Genomic DNA, 22,808 nt, shown 5'->3' with positions numbered 1-22,808 from the left:
TTACTTCCGGGATCGACTGCACTGGCCTGTGGGGCTCTCCAGAGCTCAGAGCAGTCGTGCATGCCCGTAGGAGCTCTGCAGCCCCCCAGGGTGATTTAAAAGGGCCCGGGGCTCCCAGCTTCCACCGCCGTTACTGCAACAGTAGCGGCAGCCAGGGGCCCCCGGGCCCTTTTAAATCTCCTGGGACCCTGGACAATTGCCCCCTTTCCTCCCCCTGCCCCCCAGTTGGTGGGCTTGCCTGCACCTGAAGCTGGTACACGTGCTCCTGCCCCTCTTCTGGGCCAGGTTTCTGAGCCCAGATCTGCTGGCTTCTCCCTGGTGACCAGCCTGATTTCATGCTCTCTGGCATTTGCTCCAGCCCCTCCTCTGGATTGCACTCTCATTTTCTCCCCCCGCTTATGTGCACAGGAGGAACATAGGTGGGCCATACTCTTGCCTCCACAAGATATTGGGTGCGTCCCACTATTCCTCCCCCCCCGCACTCCCCACGATTACACCGCCCTGGTATCATCCCCTTTTTCATAACAAGAATGTTCCAGTACATAAAAGAACCAGAAAACCCATTCTCACACGTTCTGTATGTCAATCAACTATTTAAAGCAATACCAAATTTTCCATTTAACACATCATCATATTATGACATTTATCCAAAAATGTCTCCATTTAATATAGTCACTCTGTGTCTACACATTATAATGGAATGTAGGGCTAGCATAGTGGAGGTGGCACCAGCATTTGTATTTTAATGGGAATGATGAAATTCTCAGTGTGTTTTGAGTTAGGAGGTTAAACCTGAACTGCTTGTTGTGAATTGGTAGTGCCAGGGAAAACAGACAATCTGACCTAAGTTATAATTTCTTCAAGAAACATCATGTTACCAAAATATTTTCACTGTCTCCTTGTTTCTTAAATTTGGACCTCTTTTTAAAATGTAAAAAAGCAACATGAATTATGAAATCACTGTGTATAGTTCTTCCATATGTATAGGTTCATGAATGCTTCATAAATCATCTTTTGTGTTACTAGTTACTAAGGTTTAATAAGTCACAGGCTTAATGCAGTTATACTGGAGGTCAGACTAGATCAGGGGAGGGCAAACTATGGCCCGCAGGCCGGCCCCGGCCCATCAAGGCTTTCAATCCGGCCCGTGGGATTGCCAGCTCTGTGGCACAGCTGGGCTAAGGCAGGCTCCCTGCCTGCCCTGGCCCCGCGCCACTCCCGGAAGTAGCCGGCACCACATCCCTGCGGCCCCGGGGCAGGGACAGAGGGCTCCGTGCGGTGCCCTCACATGCACGTACCGCCCCCCACAGCTGCCATTGGCCGGGAATGGAGAATTGTGGCCAATGGGAGCTTTGGGCGTGGTACCCACAGGTGAGGGCAGCGCGCTGCGGAGCCACCTGCCCCACCCCACCCCCAGGAGCCACTGCCAGACATGCTGGCCACTTCCAGGAGCATCGCGGAGCCAGGGCAGGCAGGGAGCCTGCCTTAGCCCTGCTGCGCACCACTGTCACCCCGGAGCCGCTCAAGGTAAGCAGTGCTGGGCCAGAGTCCGTACCCCGAACCCCTCCTGCACCCCAACCCCCTGCCTTGAGCCTCCTGCCACACCCCTCCTGCACCCCAACCCCTTGCCCTGAGTCCCTTCCTGCACACTGCACCCCATCCCAGACCCCACACTCCCTCAGGCACCCCAACCCCCTGCCCCACCCCTGCATTCATGACCCTGCATACAATTTCCCCACGTAGACGTGGCCCTCGGGCCAAAAAGTTTCCCCAGCCCTGGACTAGATGGTTTTAGTAGTTCCTTCTGGCCGCAAAATCAATGGCTTTATATCAGCTTAAGCATTAGAAGCCTGGCCTCCCTCTCTGAAGGTCAAGGGCTCAAGCCCTGTTGTTTACCATTGGGGGCAGGGGAGACCTTATGGTTGCATACAGCAGGATTTAGTTTTCCAATTTTCTTTTCTAAAAAATTGATGTATTTAATTCACATTGTGAGAAAACATCCTTTAACACAAGTTTTATACTTAAAAATGCAAAATCAATTAATTGTTCTGCGACATACAACAAATTACAGATTTTCTGCATTTCAGTCATTTGTTCCACATGTTGAGCGCTCATATCACGCATTGGCAGGTTTCAAGGTTGAGTAAGGCCCAGATCAACAAAGGTACCTAGGTGCCTAAATCTTAGTCTTAGGCTCCACTGCAGTCCACAAAGCTCCCACTCAGCTGCCCCCTAACCCTATAGGGGCCTAAACTCACTCAGCACCTGAATGTTTAGAGTAAAAGTTCTCTAGGTAACTATGGTTCTGTCTTTGGGCATGCACGCTGCTGTCTCCCTCTCAGTGCCTGGATGCCTGTCTCCCACTTAATCCCTAGTGTGGTCCACAAACATGGGGAAGACAGGAAGACAAGTGCCTTTCTCACATGTGGGGCCTGATCCAGTAGATGTGCTCAGTGGCCACCTACTGGATTGGGTCCCATTCAAAATCTTGACTCAAGAGGAGGTGGTGGGGCCTTTTAGCCTAGTGGCTAGAACACAAGCCTGGGAAACAGGACACACAGGTTCAGTTCCCCCTTCTACCTAATGAGGAGAAAGGATTGGCTCAGGGTCGCTCTCAGGAGGATGCTGAAACCACAGAGCTATGGGATGTGCTGATGGGGTGTTCCCACAGTCTCTCCAGTTGAAGTTCTTCCATGGTGTATAAATACTTAAAAGGGCACTGGGCCAGAGAATGAGAATGACTTTATAGCCTGCTAAGGGCACCCACTTGTGAGGTGGGAGACCCAAGGTACAGTCCCCCTACTTCATTACCTATTCAGTTTTTTATCCAAAGTGGAACAGGAGAGACAGATGGAGTACCATATCAGAGTATCATATCACCCACTGGCTACAGCACCTCCTGAGAGGTTTGGGGATCCCTGTTCAGAGCCTCTCTCTCATTAGGTAGTTGGGGGAACTGAACAAGCCTCTGCTCCAGATGACTGGAAAGTACCCAACGTAACACCAATTTTTAAAGAGTTCCAGTGGAGATCCTGGCAATTACAGGTTTCAGTACTGGGCAAACTGGTAGAATATATATAGTAAAAAACAGAATTACCAGACACATAGATAAGCATGATTTGTTGGGGAAGAGTCAACATGGTTTTTGTAAAGGGGAAATAATGCCTCACCAATCTACTAGAATTCTTTGTGGTTGTCCACAAGCATGTGGACAAGAGTGATCCCGTCGATGTAGCGTACTTGGATTTTCAGACAAAAGTCCATTACCAAAAACATTTAAGCAAAGCAAGTAGTGATGGGATACCATGGAAGGTCCTCTCATGGATCAGTAACTGGTTAAAAGATAAGAAAAAAAGGGCAGGAATAAATGGTCAGTTTTCACAATGGAAAGAGATGAACAGCAGGATCACCCAAAGATCTGTACTGAGACGTGTGCTGTTCAATGTACTTATTAATTATATGGAAAAGATAGTGAACAGTGAAGTGGCAAAGTTTTCAGATGTTACAAAATTATTCCAAAGCTAAGTCCAAAGCTGACTGTGAAGAGTTACAAAGATCTCACAAAACTGGGTAACTGGATAACAAAATGGCAGATTAAATTCAAATTTTGATAAATGCAAAGTAATGTATGCTGGAAAAAATAATCCCAACTACACATATATAATGCTGGGCTTTAAATTAGACGTTACCACTCAAGAAAGAGATCTTATAGTCATTGTGACTAGATCTCTGAAAACTTCAGCTCAATGCACAGTAGCAGTCAAAAAGGTTAACAATGTTAGGATCTGTTAGGAAAGGGATAGAAAAATAAGATAGAAACTATACAGCTACTATTTAAATTTGTGGTGCACCCACACTTTGAATATTGTGTGCAGCTCTGGTTGCCTCATCTCAAAAAGGATAGAGTGGAACTGGAAAAGATTCAGAGAAGCTCAACAAAGATTATCAAGAATATGGAACAGCTTACATAGGAGAAGAAACTAAAAAAGTATAGTTTTTTTATAAAAAGATTTAGAGCTGTTGATTAATTGCAGCTAACTCATGCAACTAAACTAAAAAAAATTAATCATGATTAAAAAAATTAATTGTAGTTTTAATTGCACTGTTAAACAGAATACCAATTGAAATGTATTAAATATTTTTGATGTTATTCTGCATTTTCATATATATTGTATTCTGTGTTGTAATTTAAATCAAAGTGTATATTATTTTTATTACAAATATTTGCACTGTAAAAATGATAAAAGAAATAGTATTTTTCAATTCACCTCATACAAGTACTGTAGTGTAATCTCTACAGTGAAAGTGCAACTTACAAATGTAGATTTTTTTTAGTTACACAACTGCGCTCAAAAACAAAACAATGTAAAACTTTAGAGCCTACAAGTCCACTCAATCCTACTTCTTGTTCAGCCAATTGCTAAGACAAACAAGTTTGTTTACATTTACAGAAGATAATGCTGCCCTCTTCTTATTTACAATGTCACCAGAAAGTGAGAACAGGCATTTGCATGGCACTTTTGTAGCCGACATTGCAACGTATTTACATGTGTGGTGGAAAAATTAACCACGTGTTGTGTTTGGATCAGAACCAAGCCTGAGGCTCCTTTATTGATTACAAGCGCAGGGGGGTAACAGCTCTAAGTAGCTGCCCCCCCCCCAATGAAAAGCACACAGAGCTTTTTAAAGTTTAAAACCGCAGACAAATTACACATTCGTCTTAATTACCTTATTTGGAATATAGCAAAACAAGCTTTTCCTGTTATTGACAGGTGTTCTTTTGTGGTTAACGTTTCTTAAGCTGTGCTGCTGCAATTGCCTTACAATGGAATTTTCCACACTCTTTTCTTATGCTTCATATACACAGTTAGCTTGACCAAAAGTTTTAGGCCTACTTGGAAAGTTTAGGCGTACTTGGGTCCACTGAATTTTTCCTCCACACGTGCCAGATATGCTAAACGTTCATATGCCCCTTCATGCTTCAGCCACCATTCCAGAAGACATGCTTCCATGCTGATGATGCTCATTAAAAAAAATAATGTTAATTACATTTGTGACTGAACTCCTTGGGGGGAAATTGTATGTTCCCGGCTCTGTTTTACCTGCATTCTGCCATGTATTTCATGCTATAGCAGTCTCAGATGATGACCCAGCACATGTTCATTTTAAGAACATTTTCACTGCAGATTTCACAAAACACAAAGAAGGTACCAATGTGAGATTTCTAAAGACAGCTACAGCAGCCAACCCAAGGTTTAAGAATCTGAAGTGCCTTCCAAAATCTGAGAGGGACAAGGTGTGGAGCATGCTTTCAGAAGTCTTAAAAGAGCAACACTCCTGATGCGGAAACTACAGAACCCGAACCATCAAAACAGAAAATCCATCTTCTGCTGGTGGCATCTGACTCAGATGATGAAAATGAACATGTGTCAGTCCGCACTGCTTTGGATTGTTATCGAGCAGAACCTGTCATCAATATGGACACATGTCCCCTGGAATGGTTGAAGCATGAAGGGACATAGGAATCTTTAGTGCATCTGGCACATAAATATCTTGTGATGCTGGCTACAACAGTGCCATGAGAATGCCTGTTTTCAACATTCAGGTGACACTATAAACAAGATGCGGGCAGCATTATCTCCTGCAAATGTAAACAAACTTGTTTGTCTGAGCAATTGGCTGAACAAGAAGTAGGACTGAGTGGACATGTAGGTGCTAAAATTTTACATTGTTTCATTTTTTAATGCATTTTTTTTTACATAATTCTACATTTGTAAGTTCAACTTTCATGATAAGGAAATAGCACTACAGTACTTCTATTAGGTGCATTGAAAAATACTATTTCTTTTGGTTTTTTACAGTGCAAATACTTATCAAAAATAAATATAAAGTGAGCACTGTACACTTTGTATTCTGTGTTGTAATTGAAATCAATATATTTGAAAATGTAAAAAACATCAAAAATATTTAAATAAATGATATTCTATTATTAACAGTGCGATTAATCGTGCTATTAATCACAATATTTTTAATTGCTCGACAGCCTTAAAAAGATTATAAAAAGATTAAGGCTGTTCATCTTAGAAAAGAGATGACTAAGGGGGATATGATAGAAATCTATAAAATAATGAATTGTATGGAATAAGTGAATAGAGACATATTATTTACCCTTTCCCTCAATACAAAAAAGGGGTCACCTTGTGAAATTAATAGACACAGGTTTAGTACAAACAAGAGGAAATACTTTTTTCACACAAAGCATAATTAACCTGCAGCATTCACTTCCATAGAATGTTGTGATGGCCAAAAGTGTAACTGCATTCAAAAAAGAACTAGATTAAGTTCAATAGGATCAGTCTATCAATGACTGTCAGTCCAGGTAGTCAGGGATGCAACCCTATGCTCAGGGCAACCCTAAACCTCTGACTGCCAGAACTGGAAGGGGAAGATGGGTGGATCTCTCTAGCATTGCCCTGTTGCATACATTCCCCCTGAAGCTCTGGTGCTGGCCACTGTTGAAGACAGGATACTGGTCCAGATGGACCATTGGTCTGACCCACTATGGCCATTCTTATGTTCTTTAATGGTCTAACCACTGGATTAAGGCTATGTCTACACTACAGTTTATTTTGGCATACTTTAGGTCATTCAGGGGTATGAATAAACCACCCCCGAGAGACATAAATTACACCGACATAAGTGCCGATGTGGACAGTGCTATGTCGGTGGGAAAGCTTTTCCTGCTGACGTAGGTTCTGCCAGTCATGGAGGTGGTTTTATTATGCTGAGGGGAGAGTTTTCTCCTGTCAGCAGAGAGCTTCACCAGAGAGTTATAAGATCAGTACCACCACCTCCTCCTCTAGTGGTTTCATGTGGACTGAGGTGGGTGCCTACCTCATTCTCAAAATAAATGACTTAGGTGCCTGAGCCGCATAACTCCAGGAGAGGGGTTCCCAACTGTGTCTCCGAAGCCCCACCCTTCTCAGACCCGTCTTGTTGGCATCTCTCATTGGCTAGTTTAGGTGGCTCCCCTTTTAGACTGCTTAGTTTGGTGGATCACATTCTTAGGCACCTATCTCTCCCCAGTCATTGTATTGGGAGCCTAGCACCCAACTCAGGCTTTGTGGATGGCTGTGTGTTCCTGTGATTTTCTAGCCACCTAAATGTTAGGAACCATAATGCTCAGCAACACAGAATTAGTGTTGAATTACTGGGCCGGAATTAGTGATGACAAATTATAATGACAGAATGTTACACTTCTCTTTCTGTATGACTTATATTGACTTCAGAAGATACAATTTTAGTCCATGCTCACAGGATGGCACTATGACCACTGCTGTGGCTACGCCACTTATGAGTCTGCTACTAACTCTGAACTTACTCTGGTCCTTTATCTGAATGAATAGCAATTCATTCTTTTAGATCCAGAGGTCACAGACATAGAATCACAGAAAAGTAGGCCTGCACGGGACCTTGGTAGGTCATCTAGTTGAAGCCCCTGCGCTGAAGTATTATTCAGACTATCCCTGACAGGTGTTTGTCTAGCCTGCTCTTAAAAACCTCCAATGATGGAGATCCCACAATCTCTTTAGGTAACTTCTTTCAGTGCATTACTGCTCTTACAGTACAGGAAGTTCTTCTTAAAGTCTAACCTAAATCTCCCTTGCTGCAATTTAAGCCCATTACTTCTTGTCCTGTCCTCAGTGGCTAAGGAGAACAATTTATCACCCTTCTCTTTAAAGCAACCTTTTACGTACTTGAAGACTGTTATCCTGTCCCGCCTCACTCTTCTCTTCTCCAGACTTAACAAATCCAATTTTTTCAATCATTCCTTGGAGCTCATGTTTTCTAGATCTTTAATCATTTTTATTGCTCTCCTTTGGACTTTCTCCGATTTCTCCACATCTTTTCTGAAGTGTGATGCCCAGAACTGGACACAATATTCCAGCAGAGGTCTTATCAGTGCTGAGCAGAATGGAAGAATTACTTTTTGCGTCTTGCTTGCAGCACTGCTGCTAATACATCCAAGAAGGTTTTTTGCAAACATATTACATTGTTTACTCATATTTCATTTGTGATTGACTATAAACCCGATACTTTTCTGCAGTACTCCTTCCTAGGCAGTCATTGCCCATTTTGTATTTGTGCAACTGATTATTCCTTCCCAAGTGTAGTACTTTGCATTTGTTCTCATTGGATTTCATCCTATTGATTTCAGAACATTACTCCAGCTGGTCAAGATAATTTTGAATTCTAATCCTGTCCTTCAAAGAGCTTGCAACTGAGACAGTTACTGAATGTCTCCAGTTGAGGTATCCACATTTTAGAAAGAATGTTGAAAAATTGGAGAGGGTGCAGGAAAGTTACTAAGAAGATTGTAACAGGGAATTTGAAGCATTTCGGCGGGATAGTGGTAGGAGCACTGGGCTCTCAGCCCCTGGCTTGGTTGAGGAGCCTCAGTCTTTAAGGTGGGAGGGAGTAGGGGGACCTGGAGCCTCCCTCTCCACTGGGTTCCAACCCCTGAACAGTGGGAGCCCTCCCAGCAGGAAGTCTAAATCCACTGCCCTGGGCTACTTCCTACCAATGTCTGCTAAGTTTGAGGCATGGCTCCTCTAGTCCAGTTAACTGCATGGCTTGCCTCCCATAGCACCCTCTTGTGGATCTGGGGCAGTGCCCTGCCGTGGTTCCAGTCTCCTTTGGGTGGGGCAGGCACAAGTTGATAAAGCCAAACCCCACAATGTCTCTGGGCTTTGCTCACTCAGTTATCTCCAGTGCCAGAGACTCCTACATCTACTTTGCAGTCTCCCTTGGCTGGGGAGACAGTGCTTACTCCCAGGTGGCTGCCTTGGCTGCCAGGCTAGTACCCCTGCATCTCAGGCAGGGAGACAGCTAGATCCTGCCCCTTCACCAGTCAGTCCCAAACTGAGCTAGGGTCCCTCCTTTTCTCCCCCCTCCAGGTGTGGCATTGACTGCAGGTATAATGGGGCAGGGCTAGCTGGGCCCAAAGGCTCTCTTTAACCCTTACTGTGCTGGTAAACAGTTTCTCTGCTTCATCACAGTGATTCAAAATCTGGAAAACCAGACTTCAAGTAAGAGACGAAAGGAACTCAATTTCTGTTGTTTATGAAGGAGAAGTTAAAGAGGTGACTTGATCACAATCTGTAAGTACAGCAGAATCTCGTTTATCTGATGTAATTGAGATCGGGGCCAGATCAGAAAACCAAAAATTTGCATAATCTGGAGAATGAGAAAGTGTGAGGCTGAAGCACCATCAAGCAGCCACAGGAGAGTTTGCCTGCTTCTGGACCTGTGTGCACTAGTTGTTCGGTTAATACAGAAAGCTGGCTAATGGAGGGTTGGATAAACACGGTTTTACTGTACTTATGCAGAGAGAAGAATGCTCATACTAGAGGGTTCTTTAATCTAGAAGGCAGAGGCATAAGGCATCCAATGGCCATAAACTGAAGTCTGAAAAGTTTGAATTAAAAATAAGGCACAAATTTGTAAGAGCATAGTAATCAACTACTGCTTACCTGTGGCAACTGTATTATGGTCCCACAGTCGTGGCAGAACAACATGTTGGAACGGATACATAAGGGACACCAGGGCCCCACAGAATTCCAGGAGCCAGCCCTAACATCAGGGTGGTGACCTGGCCTAGGATGGCCATCCAACATCTTGACAGATAAAAGGAGATGCAACAAAGTCAGTCTGTCACTGGTGCTTAGCCATGGTATGAGAAAAAGAGCCTGATGCGCGAACAGCAGACTTTCCCAGAGTGGCTACAGGTCCACTCACCAGATGGAGGTTGGAGCACACTCTGCTTCCTGGCTTGCCTGTGGGCCTCCACGTGGGCTCTCTGGTGGCTCTCTGTGATGACTGCACCAGACATAACCCGGCTTCTCCAGACTGAGCATTTGTGGGCGGGGTTCTTCCAGTTGTCAGTGGGAATGCTGAATTTGAGGCCTTGCTTGACCTTGTCGCTGTATTGGAGCTTTGGCATTCCTCTGCGTCACGGGCAGTTCTTAAGTTGACCATAGAGTACAGCCCTTGGCAGACGATCTTGAGGCATGTGCTCCACACATCCCAGCCAGCAAAGCCTGTGAATGTCCAGTGTAATCTGCATAGACAGTAGGCTGTCTCTCAAGGATCCTCCCCATTCTCTCAAGGATCTTGTTATTGCTGATCCTTTGGTCCCAAGTAACTCCAAGGACTTTTCTAAGAGAGTGGAGGTGGAAACTGTTCAATCTCCACTCCTGCTTGTAGTACGTAACCCAGCTTTCACAAACGTAAAGGAGGGTACTAAGGACACAGGCCTGATAAATTGCTAACCCTGAACACAAAGTTGTCCGTTTGTTGTTCCAAACACATGAGGTAAGCTTGCCAAAGATAACAGAAGCTTTCTCGATTCCATTATCAAGTCCCCTATCAAGGTTAAGTGAGCTGGTAAGAATTGAGCTGAGATAGCAGAAGTGATCCACATTGTCCAGAGCTTCATTTTTGACATAGATTTTAGGTGGATTGTTGGTACCTTGTGACATGACAATTGTTTTCTTGATACTGATTACTATGCCTGGCATTGGGCAGGCCGAAAAAAGCAGTTTGGAACCATGCAAGCCATGCAAAATGATGACAAAGACGCAACTCAAAGAACATCTCAAATCTATAGCATCTTCCAGAAGGCCTTGGATATTAATAGCACTAGTGCTGTCTGAAGCAGAGGATCATACCAGCCTGGGACCCATCAATTATTTTTCTATATTAGTAAAAAAATCTACTTTTCACTAGATTCACAAGTGATCAGGACATAGAAAATGTAAAGGGTGTCTTCATTTGGACAATGGGAAGAAACAATCACTGATAATGGGGCTACAGTTTGACAGTTCAGAATTGTGTGCTTTTGGGATATATTTCAAGCATATTCCTTTCAGCCCCCACCACCCAAAAGGGAGTGGACTATCAGAGAGAGCAACACAGATTGCTTAGAGATAGCTACAAGAAAATGATTCCAGAATAGCTCCATTGAAGAATAGGTCAAAACTACAGAGGTGCTATAATTACCTACCCAGGAACAAGGTAGTTTTCCTTTAAATAATTTGTGAGGCTACTAGTGGCACTCACTGTGTTCTGTGTCTGAAGCTTCTAGAACCCACTCAGAGCAGCAGTGTGTATTTAGTTAGGCCTGGTATATTTGTGTATATTTAGAGACTCAGCTGTGTCTGCGAGGTTTCCTCATATTGTCTTTATGTAATCAAGAAAAGACACAAGAAAGGTGAATCATAGAAGATTAGGGTTGGAAGAGACCTCAGGAGTTCATCTAGTCCAACCCCCAGCTCAAAGCAGGACCAACACCACCTAAATCATCCCAGCCAGGGCTTTCTCAAGCCAGGCCTTCAAAACCTCTAAGGATGGAGATTCCACCACTTCCCTAGGTAACCCATTCCAGTGCTTCACCACCCTCCTAGTGAAATAGTTTTTCCTAATATAACAACCTAAACCTCCCACACTGCAACTTGAGACCATTGCTAATTGTTCTGTCATCTGCCACCACTGAAAACAGCCTAGTTCCACCCTCTTTGGAACCCCTATTCAGGTAGTTGAAGGCTGCTATCAAATCCCCCCTCACTCTTCTCTTCTGCAGACTAAACAAGCCCAGTTCCCTCAGCCTCTCCTCATAAGTCATGTGCCCCAGCCCCCTAATAATTTTCGTTGCCCTCTGCTGGACTCTCTCCAATTTGTCCACATCCTTTCTGTAGTGGGGGGCCCAAAACTGGATGCAATACTCCAGATGTGGCCTCACCAGTGCTGAATAGAGGGAATCTCTGTGTAATTTCCTGAGATGATTGTAACACTACCTGGGCGAACCCAGGGTTGTGAAGTATTTTGCCACTACCTGCCCTTGTTGTGAAGCAGTCTTGTCTTGCTTGCGGTAGCTCAGCTCCCTGAAACTAACAGCTTCTGGCCACACTCGAGCACTGACTTCCAGGTCTCTGCAGACCTCTCCCTCTCTGTGCAAGCTTGTGATAGACCCACACCAACTCCCTAGTCCTCAGAGCAGTTTCCAGCCTTTGTCACTGGACACTCACAAAAATTACCAGGTAAGCTGTGCCTGATGAGACAGTGTGCACACAGCTCAACTGGTACAACTCACAATCAGGTCCTCTATAACAATACTGCACTGATATATATTTCTAGTGAAATAACCTTTGATAATAAATTTATGACTAAGTTTTAAGAGATAGTGAATAAGGATTATAAATTGAAACTGAAATGTTTACACATATAAACAAAACATAAAACACGATTCTTGGTCTACACTTCTTAATGGTTACCTTTCCGATTTAATAAAGTAGATTTTCTCCCAAAGATTTAGTCTGACAGAGCTGCTGGTTTTCAGTCAAAACTAGGATCCAAGCTTTCAGGAACATCCCATACCTTTCAATGAGTTTCTTCCATGAATGGATCACAAAATGTCTTACTTGTCCCCCAGCTGTAGCCCTTTGAAGTGAACCCCAGTTGTTTATTCTTTTGTGTATTGTTCCCTGTTGATTTTGCATCCCCTACTCGTTCTGTATGCTGATGAAGTTTTACTTTGTACTGATTTTCAATCCTTAATTTACATCAAAGACACGCTTTATCTGTCAGAATTCCTGTTTGTCAACTCTGCTTTGTTACAGATTTTAAAACATATTTTCAGTAGGTATACATAACTACTTATATAGTGTCGTTACATATATTTCACAATGATGTTAATGACTAGTGTGTCACCATCATTCATTTGATACCTTACAAGACACTTTGTATGGATAAATATTATTAAAAAAGTGTGTTAGGTATAGTAAGCTTCTCAGACATAATAGGCATTGCTGACACAGAGTAATGAACTCTTTGTCAATTGGCACTGGGAATTTCTAAGGGTCACAATGATCCTGAAAAGAATGAAAATCATTATATGTAGGATCATCAGGCACAGCTGTAACATGACTGTATTTTGCATTAAACATTTTGAAAACCTGGTTCTAATTTGCTGTTTTTCTTTCCAACAGTTATTCCAGTTCTGTTTGTGGCCCCCTGGGGAATAGCCAGATCAAAACTAGAAAACACAGGGTAAGTTACTATATAAAGATGATCATATAAGATTGGTTTGTTTGTTTTAATGGGTTTTCTGATTGTTTATAAGTTAGTATGTACAGACATGCTACTTTTCCTGGAGACCTTTGACAGCATAGGACACCAATATCATCTCTTAGGGTAGTTTGGCTTTATTCCTTTGGGAACTGTGGGAGGTGCAGACCATCTTGAAGGATGGGGACACTATCTTCCCTGAAAACAGCATTCGGTTTGAGTCCTATTGAAAACAATGGGAGAGGGCAGCCATTTTGAAAAGGTTCCATTTTAAAGAATGGCATATATGATCACTAGCCCTCAAGAAAATTCTTCAAAAGTAGTCAAATCATGAGATGTCAATGAGTTTTAATTATATGGGAAGTTTGAAGGGTCTGCATTATCCCCTTATTAAAATCATTCAGGAGAAAAATGCTCTGGAAGGAGGTGTAACATTTATTAAAAGATCCATTTTTAAAATTAATTTTAACTCAAAAACTAATTCATGGACTGACTTGTAAATTCTCAGAAACTTTATTCTGGACTCAAAGAATAAGTGCTATAATTTTGGGAAGAATATGACATGTACTTCATACATTTCAAAATGGCTACATGTCTGCTTTAATGGCAATACTGAACTAAACCTTAACTATATAATCACAACCAGAGCTTTCATGGTAAAAGACAAAAACACCACATTTTGCAATGGTTAAGTTTATGCATAACGACTACAAACCAAGCATTTTAAAATGAGCAAATCTGCAAGAATGTCAGAGACACCAATGATTCAACAGTTTATAGAAAGCACAATCTTCACCCAGACCATTTCTACACGTCACAATCTATCACTTTCATAAGCAAATGCTCCACCAAAACAACCTTAACTCTGTCCTTGTAGTGACACCATCCTATAATCTTCATTTCTTCAATCCTTATTTATTTTCCCAAAGCCAGTTTTTAAGCTATTTATTATTCATACAAATAAGGGCTTTCATTATCCTTTCTCTGCTTGTAAAGATTTGTTACCTTTAAATGCAGTAATTTTTCTGAGAGAATAAGAAATTTACAGGCTGTGGCTAACATCATCTCTATTTTTTTTTAAATCAATGTGCTTGTATAGTGAACATATTATTGCCAAACTCCAGTCTTCCCCTCATCAGGCTTTTAATTATATTGTAGACAATAGCAGCTGTAATATTAAAGTGAAAGAAGGCACTTGCCATACTAGCCTTTGCTCTTTTCCTTCAATTTCTATCATATCACTTCAAGTGTTTATGAGGCTTCTATACACAATAGCAGAGTATTTATGGTACATGGACAACTTTGTCTGGAGTATTATTATTGCTATGATTTATCTTATATTGCAGCAGCAATAAGAGCCACCCATGGTTATGGTGCTATTGCGCTGGGAGCTGTCCAAACAGATGGGAAATGACTGTCCATGGGTGGGGGTAACAGAGACACTAACATGTACAATAGGATGTTCTTAGCCAGTCAGGAGCAGTGATAGCAGCTTCTCACTTGCCTAACCATTATCCAGTTGTACTTTCCTGTATGCACCACAGCAAAGGTGAGTTTCGAGCAGGGATGCAAAGGATGACAAGGTTTATAGGTTGTGACTGAGAGCTTTTCCCATGTGTAAGGGGCAGCCTTTAAAAAGTCACAAAAGGGATTATCAGAGAATCAGGTGATGTCACCTGGGATCATTGGTGGAGGAAGGCAAGAGTCAACTTTGTAAGAAGGCATCAGAAAAGGTAGGCAGGATAAAGTCTAAACTGTGAAGGACTTGTGTTTGTGGTGGAAGAGGGGAGCAAGTGGGGAAATTTAAAGACAAGAGAGTGGCATGGTTGCCTTTAATAGGCGGGGACTGGACTCGATGACCCAGGAAGTCCTGTTCAATTCTGTGTTCTTATGACATAATCCAAATCGTGGGCCAGGAAGATGATCTTAGCAGGAGCATTTTGAATGTATTTTCATAGATTTAAGGCCAGAAGGCACGATTATGATCACCTAGTCTGATTTCCTGCAGAACATGGGCCAGAGAATTCCAGCCAGTGACTCCTCCATGAAGTCCATAACTTTAGTTTGAGATATCAAATTGTGAAAGGTCCAGGAGGTGCCACCTGGACTGAGGGACCATTGAGGCTCCAAACCCACCAGCCTGGGCTATCCCTCTCACACTGTGATGCTATTATCAAGCTACAAGCTTCTGACAGGCACTGCACTTACACAGACATCTGCAATGAGGGACACACCCAACTGAGTTACATGAATGATCTCCCAGCCACTAATGAACCTTCAATGGAGAGGCTTCAGCCAGTTTCCCCCCAGCTCCCCAGCACTGTACCCTCTTATACGGCTCAAGGCTCCCTTGGGCCATGCAAGTTCATTATATAATTCACCACTCCCTCAGTGTGAAATGGACATACACCAGCCTTTGTAATCTGAACTGGGATTTCCCAAGCATTTCAACCAAAAACACGCTGGTTTAGGTAAAATATAAAACAGATTTATTAACTACAGAAAGATAGATTTTAAGTGATTATAAGTAGGCATAGAGATCAGAGTTGGTTACCTAAGGAATAAAGAAGAATTTAGACTGAGAATTTAACTTAAACAGACTAAGCAAAATTTGAATCAAACAGTTTCTGACCTTAATAGATGGTACAGTCAGCTTATGGTTCCTCAGTATACAGACTAGACCCAGCGGCTTAGCCAGGTGGAGAAAACAGGGGGAGCAGAGATTAAAAGAGGAACCACCTGCTTGTACTCACCCGGCGGTGCCCCGGGTCTTCAGTGGCACTTCGGCGTCGGGTCCTTCACTCGCCCCGGGTCTTCAGCGGCACTGAAGGACACCTCCCTGCCGCCACTGAAATGCCGCTGAAGAGCCGGAGCGAGTGAAGGACCTGACGCTGAAGTGCTGCTGAAGACCCAGAGCGCCGCCTGACCCACCACCGGGTGAGTAAAAATTAAAAGGGAGCCAAAAAATTTAAAAGGCGCTACTTCTGCTCAGTGGGAGAGCGGTCGCTGCCCCACTCCTTCCCTAGCTACGCTACTGATGAGACCCCTTTCCAGCCTGGGACCAAAGTCCCTCATTCAAAGTCTTTTCCTTCCAGATGTTCTTCTGGATATTGAGATGGCGGGGGAGGGGAGAGGCCAAGAGATGATGTTATCATCTCTCTTTTTATAACTTCTTCCAGCTGCTAGAAAGATCCTTGCTGTGACATGGGGGTCAGGCAGTCCCCATTGATCAAATAAATAGTCTCCATTGCATATGTGCCTTCTTTAAGGCACCTCTGGGATAGTGGATTCTTTCTTGATAGGCCCTCAATGCCCATCTGGCTGGCGATGGGTGCTCCTTTGTCCCTATTGAAAGTCTGGCTGTGGTCATTTCTCAACTTCACAACATCAAGGACAGGGAGATGGAGCTTGCAGTAGTCAAGGTGAGAGAATATCAAGAGTTTTGTCCATGTGGGCATAGAAGGAAGACTGGATCCTGGAGATGTTGTATGGGAAGGGCATCAAGATTTAGACATGGTTGGTTGATTGGGTCAAAAGAGTAAAAGAGAGGGCCAAAATTATGGGCTTAAGTGAAAGGAAGGATGGTGGTGTTGTCCATCATGATAGAGAAAGTAGGGAAAGGAGTGGGTCTGAGGGCAAAGATCTGCAGTTCCATTTTGGCCATGTTGAGTTTCAGATAGCAAGTGGGCACCCCCAGGAGATAGTTTGTTTGGTCGGAGGGACACCGGTTCTAGTTGGAAAGGTACATTTATTTGTATGTTATCAGCATCATGATTATAGTTTAAGTCATGTTTGTGGATAAGATTACTGAGATATACGAGTTGCAAGCTTTGTACCTGAACACTGCTGGGTGATGGGTTTCAGCATGTTATCCTTCTGTTCATGAATTTGTGGAGTATGAGTAAAATTTTCAAAATTTTTAAGTAACTTAGGAACCCATTAAAATCAGTTACAAGTTAGGAACCTAACTCCATTAGGCTATTTTGAGAATCCCAGAAATAATTCTTACATAATATTAAATGTTATGACAGTGTAAAACATAAGTTCTTGGATTTTTCCTTTAAAGTGAGTATTTTTAGAAACTTTTTGAAAGAATTATCATAGATTGTGGTCTCCATTCTGGGCAGTGTGCTTTTCTGTATAATTGCTTATAAAATCTTCTTCTTTCTATCAATATTTAAGTCATTTTCTAGTTTTGTTTAGTTTTTGTCTATTTTGGCATATGACCTATTATTTCTTTCTGGATTTGCCTTACCTCCAGATATACAAAGCTTTTTGGCTGACAGTTTCCTTTTTTAAAAAAATGTAGAACTCGTCAACATTTTTCAAACAAAAACATTTGTTTAAAATGATGTTTTGAAGGCAGCATTCCTAGCAAATCAAGACTTGCCTGGATGAAAGCTTCCAGGGCCAGGGTGCCTGTCTGAAAGAAGTCCTCACAGGTGCAGGGAAAGGAAGAGTGAGCAATGGTGTTGGCAACATGCTATTTTCCTCCCGTTGTGGGTTCTACCTTGTGAGTACCTGCAATTAAGGATTAAAAGGGAAAAACCGTACCTTCCTGCCTCCTTCTGCTGGCAAACTCCTTTATTTCACCAGCCAGCTTCATTTCACCAGCCAGCAGGAAGACTAAGTACCTATTCTGAGGATCATACTTCAGTCAACCATTTCCCAGTTTTGAATGTGATACTTGGATGTGGAGTGCAGAACAGGTCAAAGGTTACTGAGTTTATTTCCCCTATTGCACCATTCACCAAGCACAATTTCAGAGACTAGGAGGAGGAATTCCTCCAGTTTAACACTGACAAGGGCAAATCTGCAGGTGCTGAAGTAAAATTTTTATCACCTACAAGACTCCCCTCCTTCCGGTGTTCATCTTCAAGGTAGACTATGAATGTTCTCATTCCTGGAATAAAGTGTCCACAGAGCCATGAACTTGGAAAGTATCTAGCACATTTGTGTCCTTTGGGAGCCGCTCAAGTGCTGCCTTCCAGTAGCAGATGTTCAGTGTCCACGGGCATTTTGTAAAAGAGGTGGGGCTCTCAGTAGTTCCTTTGTGTCAGTGGTTAGCGGCAGTTGGAGGAAACTCTCTACCTGGGCCCAGGGTCTGATTTCAGCCAGACTGTAGCTTGTCTTTAAAATAGTTACTTATATTTCTAGTTTAATTGTTTTTAGGGCTGATTAATGACAGTTAACTCACGTGATTAACTCAAAAAAAATCACAATTAATCACAGTTTTAATTACACTGTTAAACAATAGAATTAATCCCAATTGAAATTTTAAAAATATTTTTGGATGTTTTCTACATTTTTAAATATATTGACTTCAATTACAACACAAAATACAAAGTGCATACTGCTTACTTTACATTATTTATGATTACAAATATTTGCACTGTTAAAAATGATAAAAGAAATACTATTTTTCAATTCACCTCATACAAGTACTGTAGTGCAATCTCTTTATTGTGGCACTTTTGTAGCCAGCATTGCAAGGTATTTACGTGCCAGATATGCTAAACATTTGTATGTCCCTTCATGCTTCGGCCACCATTCCAGATGGTACTCATTTAAAAAAAAAATGCATTAAATTTGTGACTGAACTCCTTGGGGGAAAATTGTATGCGTCCTGCTCTGTTTTACTGGCATTCTGCCATATATTTCATGTTATAGCAGTCTCGGATGATAACCCAGCACATGTTGTTCATTTAAGAACACTTTCACTGCGGATTTGACAAAATGCAAAGAAGGTACCCGTGTGAAATTTCTAAAGACAGCTACAGCACTCGACCCAAGGTTTCTGAATCAGATGTGCCTTCCAAAATCTGACAGCAACAAGGTGTGGAGCATGCTTCCAGAAGTCTTCTTCTGGTGGCATCTGACTCAGATGATGAAAATGAACATGCATTGGTCCGCACTGTTTTGGATTGTTATCAAGCAGAACCCATCATCAGCATGGACACATGTCCTCTGGAATGGTGGTTGAAGCATGAAGTGACATGTGAAATCTTTATCACATCTGGCATGTAAATATCTTGCAACGCTGGCTACGACCATGCCATGCAAACACCTGTTTGCACTTTCAGGCGATATTATAAACAAGAAGTGGGCAGCATTATTTCCTGCAAATGTAAACTAACTTGTTTGTCTGAGCGATTGGCTGAACTAGAAGTAGGACTGAGTGGACTTGTATGCTCAAAAGTTTTACATTGTTTTATTTTTGAATGCAGTTTTTTTAAAAACATAATTCTACATTTGTAAGTTCAACTTTCATGATAAAGAGATTGCACTACAGTACTTGTAATGGAGGAACTGAAAAATACAATTTATTTTGTTTTTTTACAGTACAAATATTTGTAATAAAAATATATATACACAGTGAGCACTGTACATTTTGTATTCTGTGTTGTAATTGAAATCAGTGTATTTGAAAATGTAGAAAACATAAAAAATATTCAAATAAATGGTATTCTATTATTGTTTAACAGTGCAATTAATCACATGATTAATCGCGATTGATTTTAATCATTGTTAATTAATGTTTTTAATCGCTTGACATCCCCAATTGTTTTTAGTAGTTTTTAGTTTTTCTGCACCTTTAGAGTTGAGGTAGGATTTGGCATATTGCTCTGCATGCTGGAGTCAAGCTGGTCCAGCTTGATGGGATATGGCCAATCTTGACTTTAAGAAGTCAGGGTTCCAGAGGTGTACTGTGTGCCCTCTATTATTCCAGGATATGATCATAGAATATCAGGGTTTGAGGGCACCTCAGAAGGTCAAATGATGCCCATACCAGATGCATGATATGTCCAGAGAAGGATCAATTCCCAGATCTTTGCTCAGTTTTTTTGAGCTTTCAGCTCACAGATCCATGAGCACCAGCAAGTAGGGCTGCAGGCCTTCTTACTGAAAGAAAGGCCTCAATGTGTGAGCCTCAGAACTGGGTGACAGTGGCTGCAATTCCATGTGGGAACTCAAGAGACCAGCTGTGGCTGCTAAGCTCTCTTTTGCATGAAGCCTGTAGTTCCAGTTGGAAGTATCAACATAGCTGCAAGTGATCCTAGGAGAGTTTCAGGTTTGGAACAGTGAAAGTCAGCACATGGATCTGCTGACACAAGAGTGCAACCAATGTGGGGGCCATCTTTGGGGTCATCTGAGGTTTCAGGACAACCAGGAACTTTCAGTACCACCTCTGTGGTGTCAACATTGCCTTCACTACCAGAGGCATTGGAGACGCAGGACCCTCTGTAATGCCAATACTCCAGAGAGATTCTCTATCCTCAGATATTGGTACTGGCTGTTCTAATATAGTGAGGCAGACTTGCTGCATGGAGATTTCAGCCCCACTCCCCTTGTTCCTCAAAGGCAGGGAAAAAGAAAATGGGCCAATCACAGGCCTCAGATCCTGAGTCTACCAAAAACAAAGAGGGAATCATGGGGTCAGTGCCAGAACCAGTGCTCCCAGAGTCTGTGTTCTGGGTACTACTCAGTGGCCATGGGAGTTGCCTGTACTTTGGTCAGCATTGCCCTGCCTGGGCTGAATAGTATGATTTTCTTCCCTCAGAGGGATCCTAAGAGGGAACCCTTCTTGCAGTAGAGGGGAGATGCTCTATGTGGAGAGTATCAGATCTGGGAACTGCCCACTTTATCTTCAAAGCCATCTCGGATGGCAGGGCTGGCCTTAGCGAAAATGGCACCCTGGGTGAACATGTATTTTGGCGCCCCCCACCCCCACCCCAATCACTCCTGGCCCCAATGGGTTCCCTGGGCTTCCCCCTCCCACCCCCATCACCTCTGGGCCTGCTGCCTCCCCCAGTGTTTACTTCATATTGAAAGAGATTGAAGAGCTCAGCCTCGGCACAAATTAAACACTGGCAGGGCAGCCAGCCAGGCGCCTAGCTCTGAAGGCAACACCACCGCCACCAGCAGTGCAGAAGGGTGGCATGGTATATGGTGTATTGTCCCCTTACTTCTGCACTGCTGTTGTGGCTTGTGGTGCCTGGCCTGTGGCTTTGCGCTGTCACATGGGAGCTGCATCTTGCCAGAGCCCAGGGCCCTCCTGCAGCCCTCTGGCCACTCCTGGCTCACTGGGGTACCATTTCAGATTTTGGGGCATGGGAGAAAACTAACCATGATTCCAGGGACTACTTAGGCACCTGAAAAGTCTAGGTTTTTTTGCCAATAACTTATGGATTAGCTGACCGGAGCACTCTAATTGTTATAAAAATAAAGAAAAAAATATATACGAACTCCAGTTAAAGCCACGTTTAAAGTTTATATGTAAATTTAGAACAATCAGGAAATAATACAGCAAGATACACAGCAAGGGGTTGGTTCTCGGGCCAGTTTTATTCAACATCTTTATTAATGATCTGTATGATGGGATTAATTGCACCCTCAGCAAGTTCAGAGATGACACTAAGCTGGGAGGAGAGGTAGATACGATGGAGGGTAGGGATAGGGTCCAGAGTGACCTAGACAAATTGGAGGATTGGGCCAAAAGAAATCTGATGAGATTTGGCAAGGACAAGTGCAGAGTTTTGCACTTAGGAAGGAAGAATCCCATGCACTGCTACAGACTGGGGACTGACTGGCTAAACTGCAGTTCTGCAGAAAAGGACCTGTGGATTACAGTGGACGAGAAGCTGGATATGAGCCAGCAGTGTGCCCTTGTTGCCAAGAAGGCCAATGGCATATTGGGCTGTATTAGTAGGAGCTTTGCAAGCAGATCGAGGGAACTGATTATTCCCCTCTATTCGGCATTGGTGAGGCCACACCTGGAGTATTGTGTCCAGTTTTGGTCCCCCCCGCTACAGAAGGCATGTGGAGTCCAGTGGCAGGCAACGAAAATGATTAGGGGGCTGGGGCACATGACTTACGAGGAGAGGCTGACTGGGGTTATTTAGTTTGCAGAAGACAAGAGTGAGGGCGGATTTGATAGCAGCCCTCAACTACCTGAAGGGGGGTTCCAAAGAAGATGGAGTTAGGCTGTTCTTAGTGGTGGCAGATGATGGAACAAGAAGCAATGGTCTCAAGTTGCAGTGCGGGAGGTCTAGGTTGGATATTAGGAAAGACTATTTCACTAGGAGGGTGGTGAAGCACTGGAATGGGTTACCTAGGGAGGTGGTGGAATCTCCATCCTTAGAGGTTTTTAAGGCCCAGCTTGACAAAGCCTTGTCTGGGATGATTTAGTTGGTGTTGGTCCTGCTTTGAGCAGGGGATTGGACCTGATAACCTCCAAAGGTCTGTTCTAACCCAAATATTCTACGATTCTATGATATTCCCAATCCCAAGCCTTGAGGTATCAGCTCTGAAGCTTTTAACACAGATATCAGAAACACACGTTTGATACTTTGTATCCTATCTTCAGTAGAGATAAATATAAATAAAATCTACTTAAAATCTGCTTACTTTCTCTAACAGACACACTGTGTTACTGCCATTATCTACCCTATTTAGGTCATTTGTTTTTAACTAAAAACATAATTTTAACATATGTGATTAAGGTTCTCTCTTTTATTAAGACAGGGATTTTTTCTAATTATTTTCGCATTTATGTTTACCAATCACAATCATGTACATGACTCACTAACATTTGACTCCATCATTGCTATTAGTATCATAGTTGGAAACGTATTTATTTTCATGCAAATTTTAAGTTATTTTACAGATATAACTAAAAATAC

The 22,808-nt window shown here is 42.8% G+C and overlaps 1 protein-coding gene across 1 annotated transcript in view; it reads left to right on the top strand.

The window, feature by feature from the left end:
• GLP2R (glucagon like peptide 2 receptor) overlaps positions 1-22,808 on the top strand; it is a 119,320-nt gene that overhangs the window by 37,549 nt on the left and 58,963 nt on the right. Inside the window, exon 8 of the mRNA XM_074970804.1 lies at positions 13,047-13,107. Within this exon, the coding sequence (XP_074826905.1) occupies positions 13,047-13,107 (61 nt within the window). The remainder of the gene's footprint in view (positions 1-13,046; positions 13,108-22,808) is intronic.

This window comes from Natator depressus, chromosome 14 (assembly GCF_965152275.1).
Source record: "Natator depressus isolate rNatDep1 chromosome 14, rNatDep2.hap1, whole genome shotgun sequence".
Taxonomy (NCBI): domain Eukaryota; kingdom Metazoa; phylum Chordata; order Testudines; family Cheloniidae; genus Natator; species Natator depressus.
This window is presented reverse-complemented; position numbering and strand designations above follow the sequence as displayed.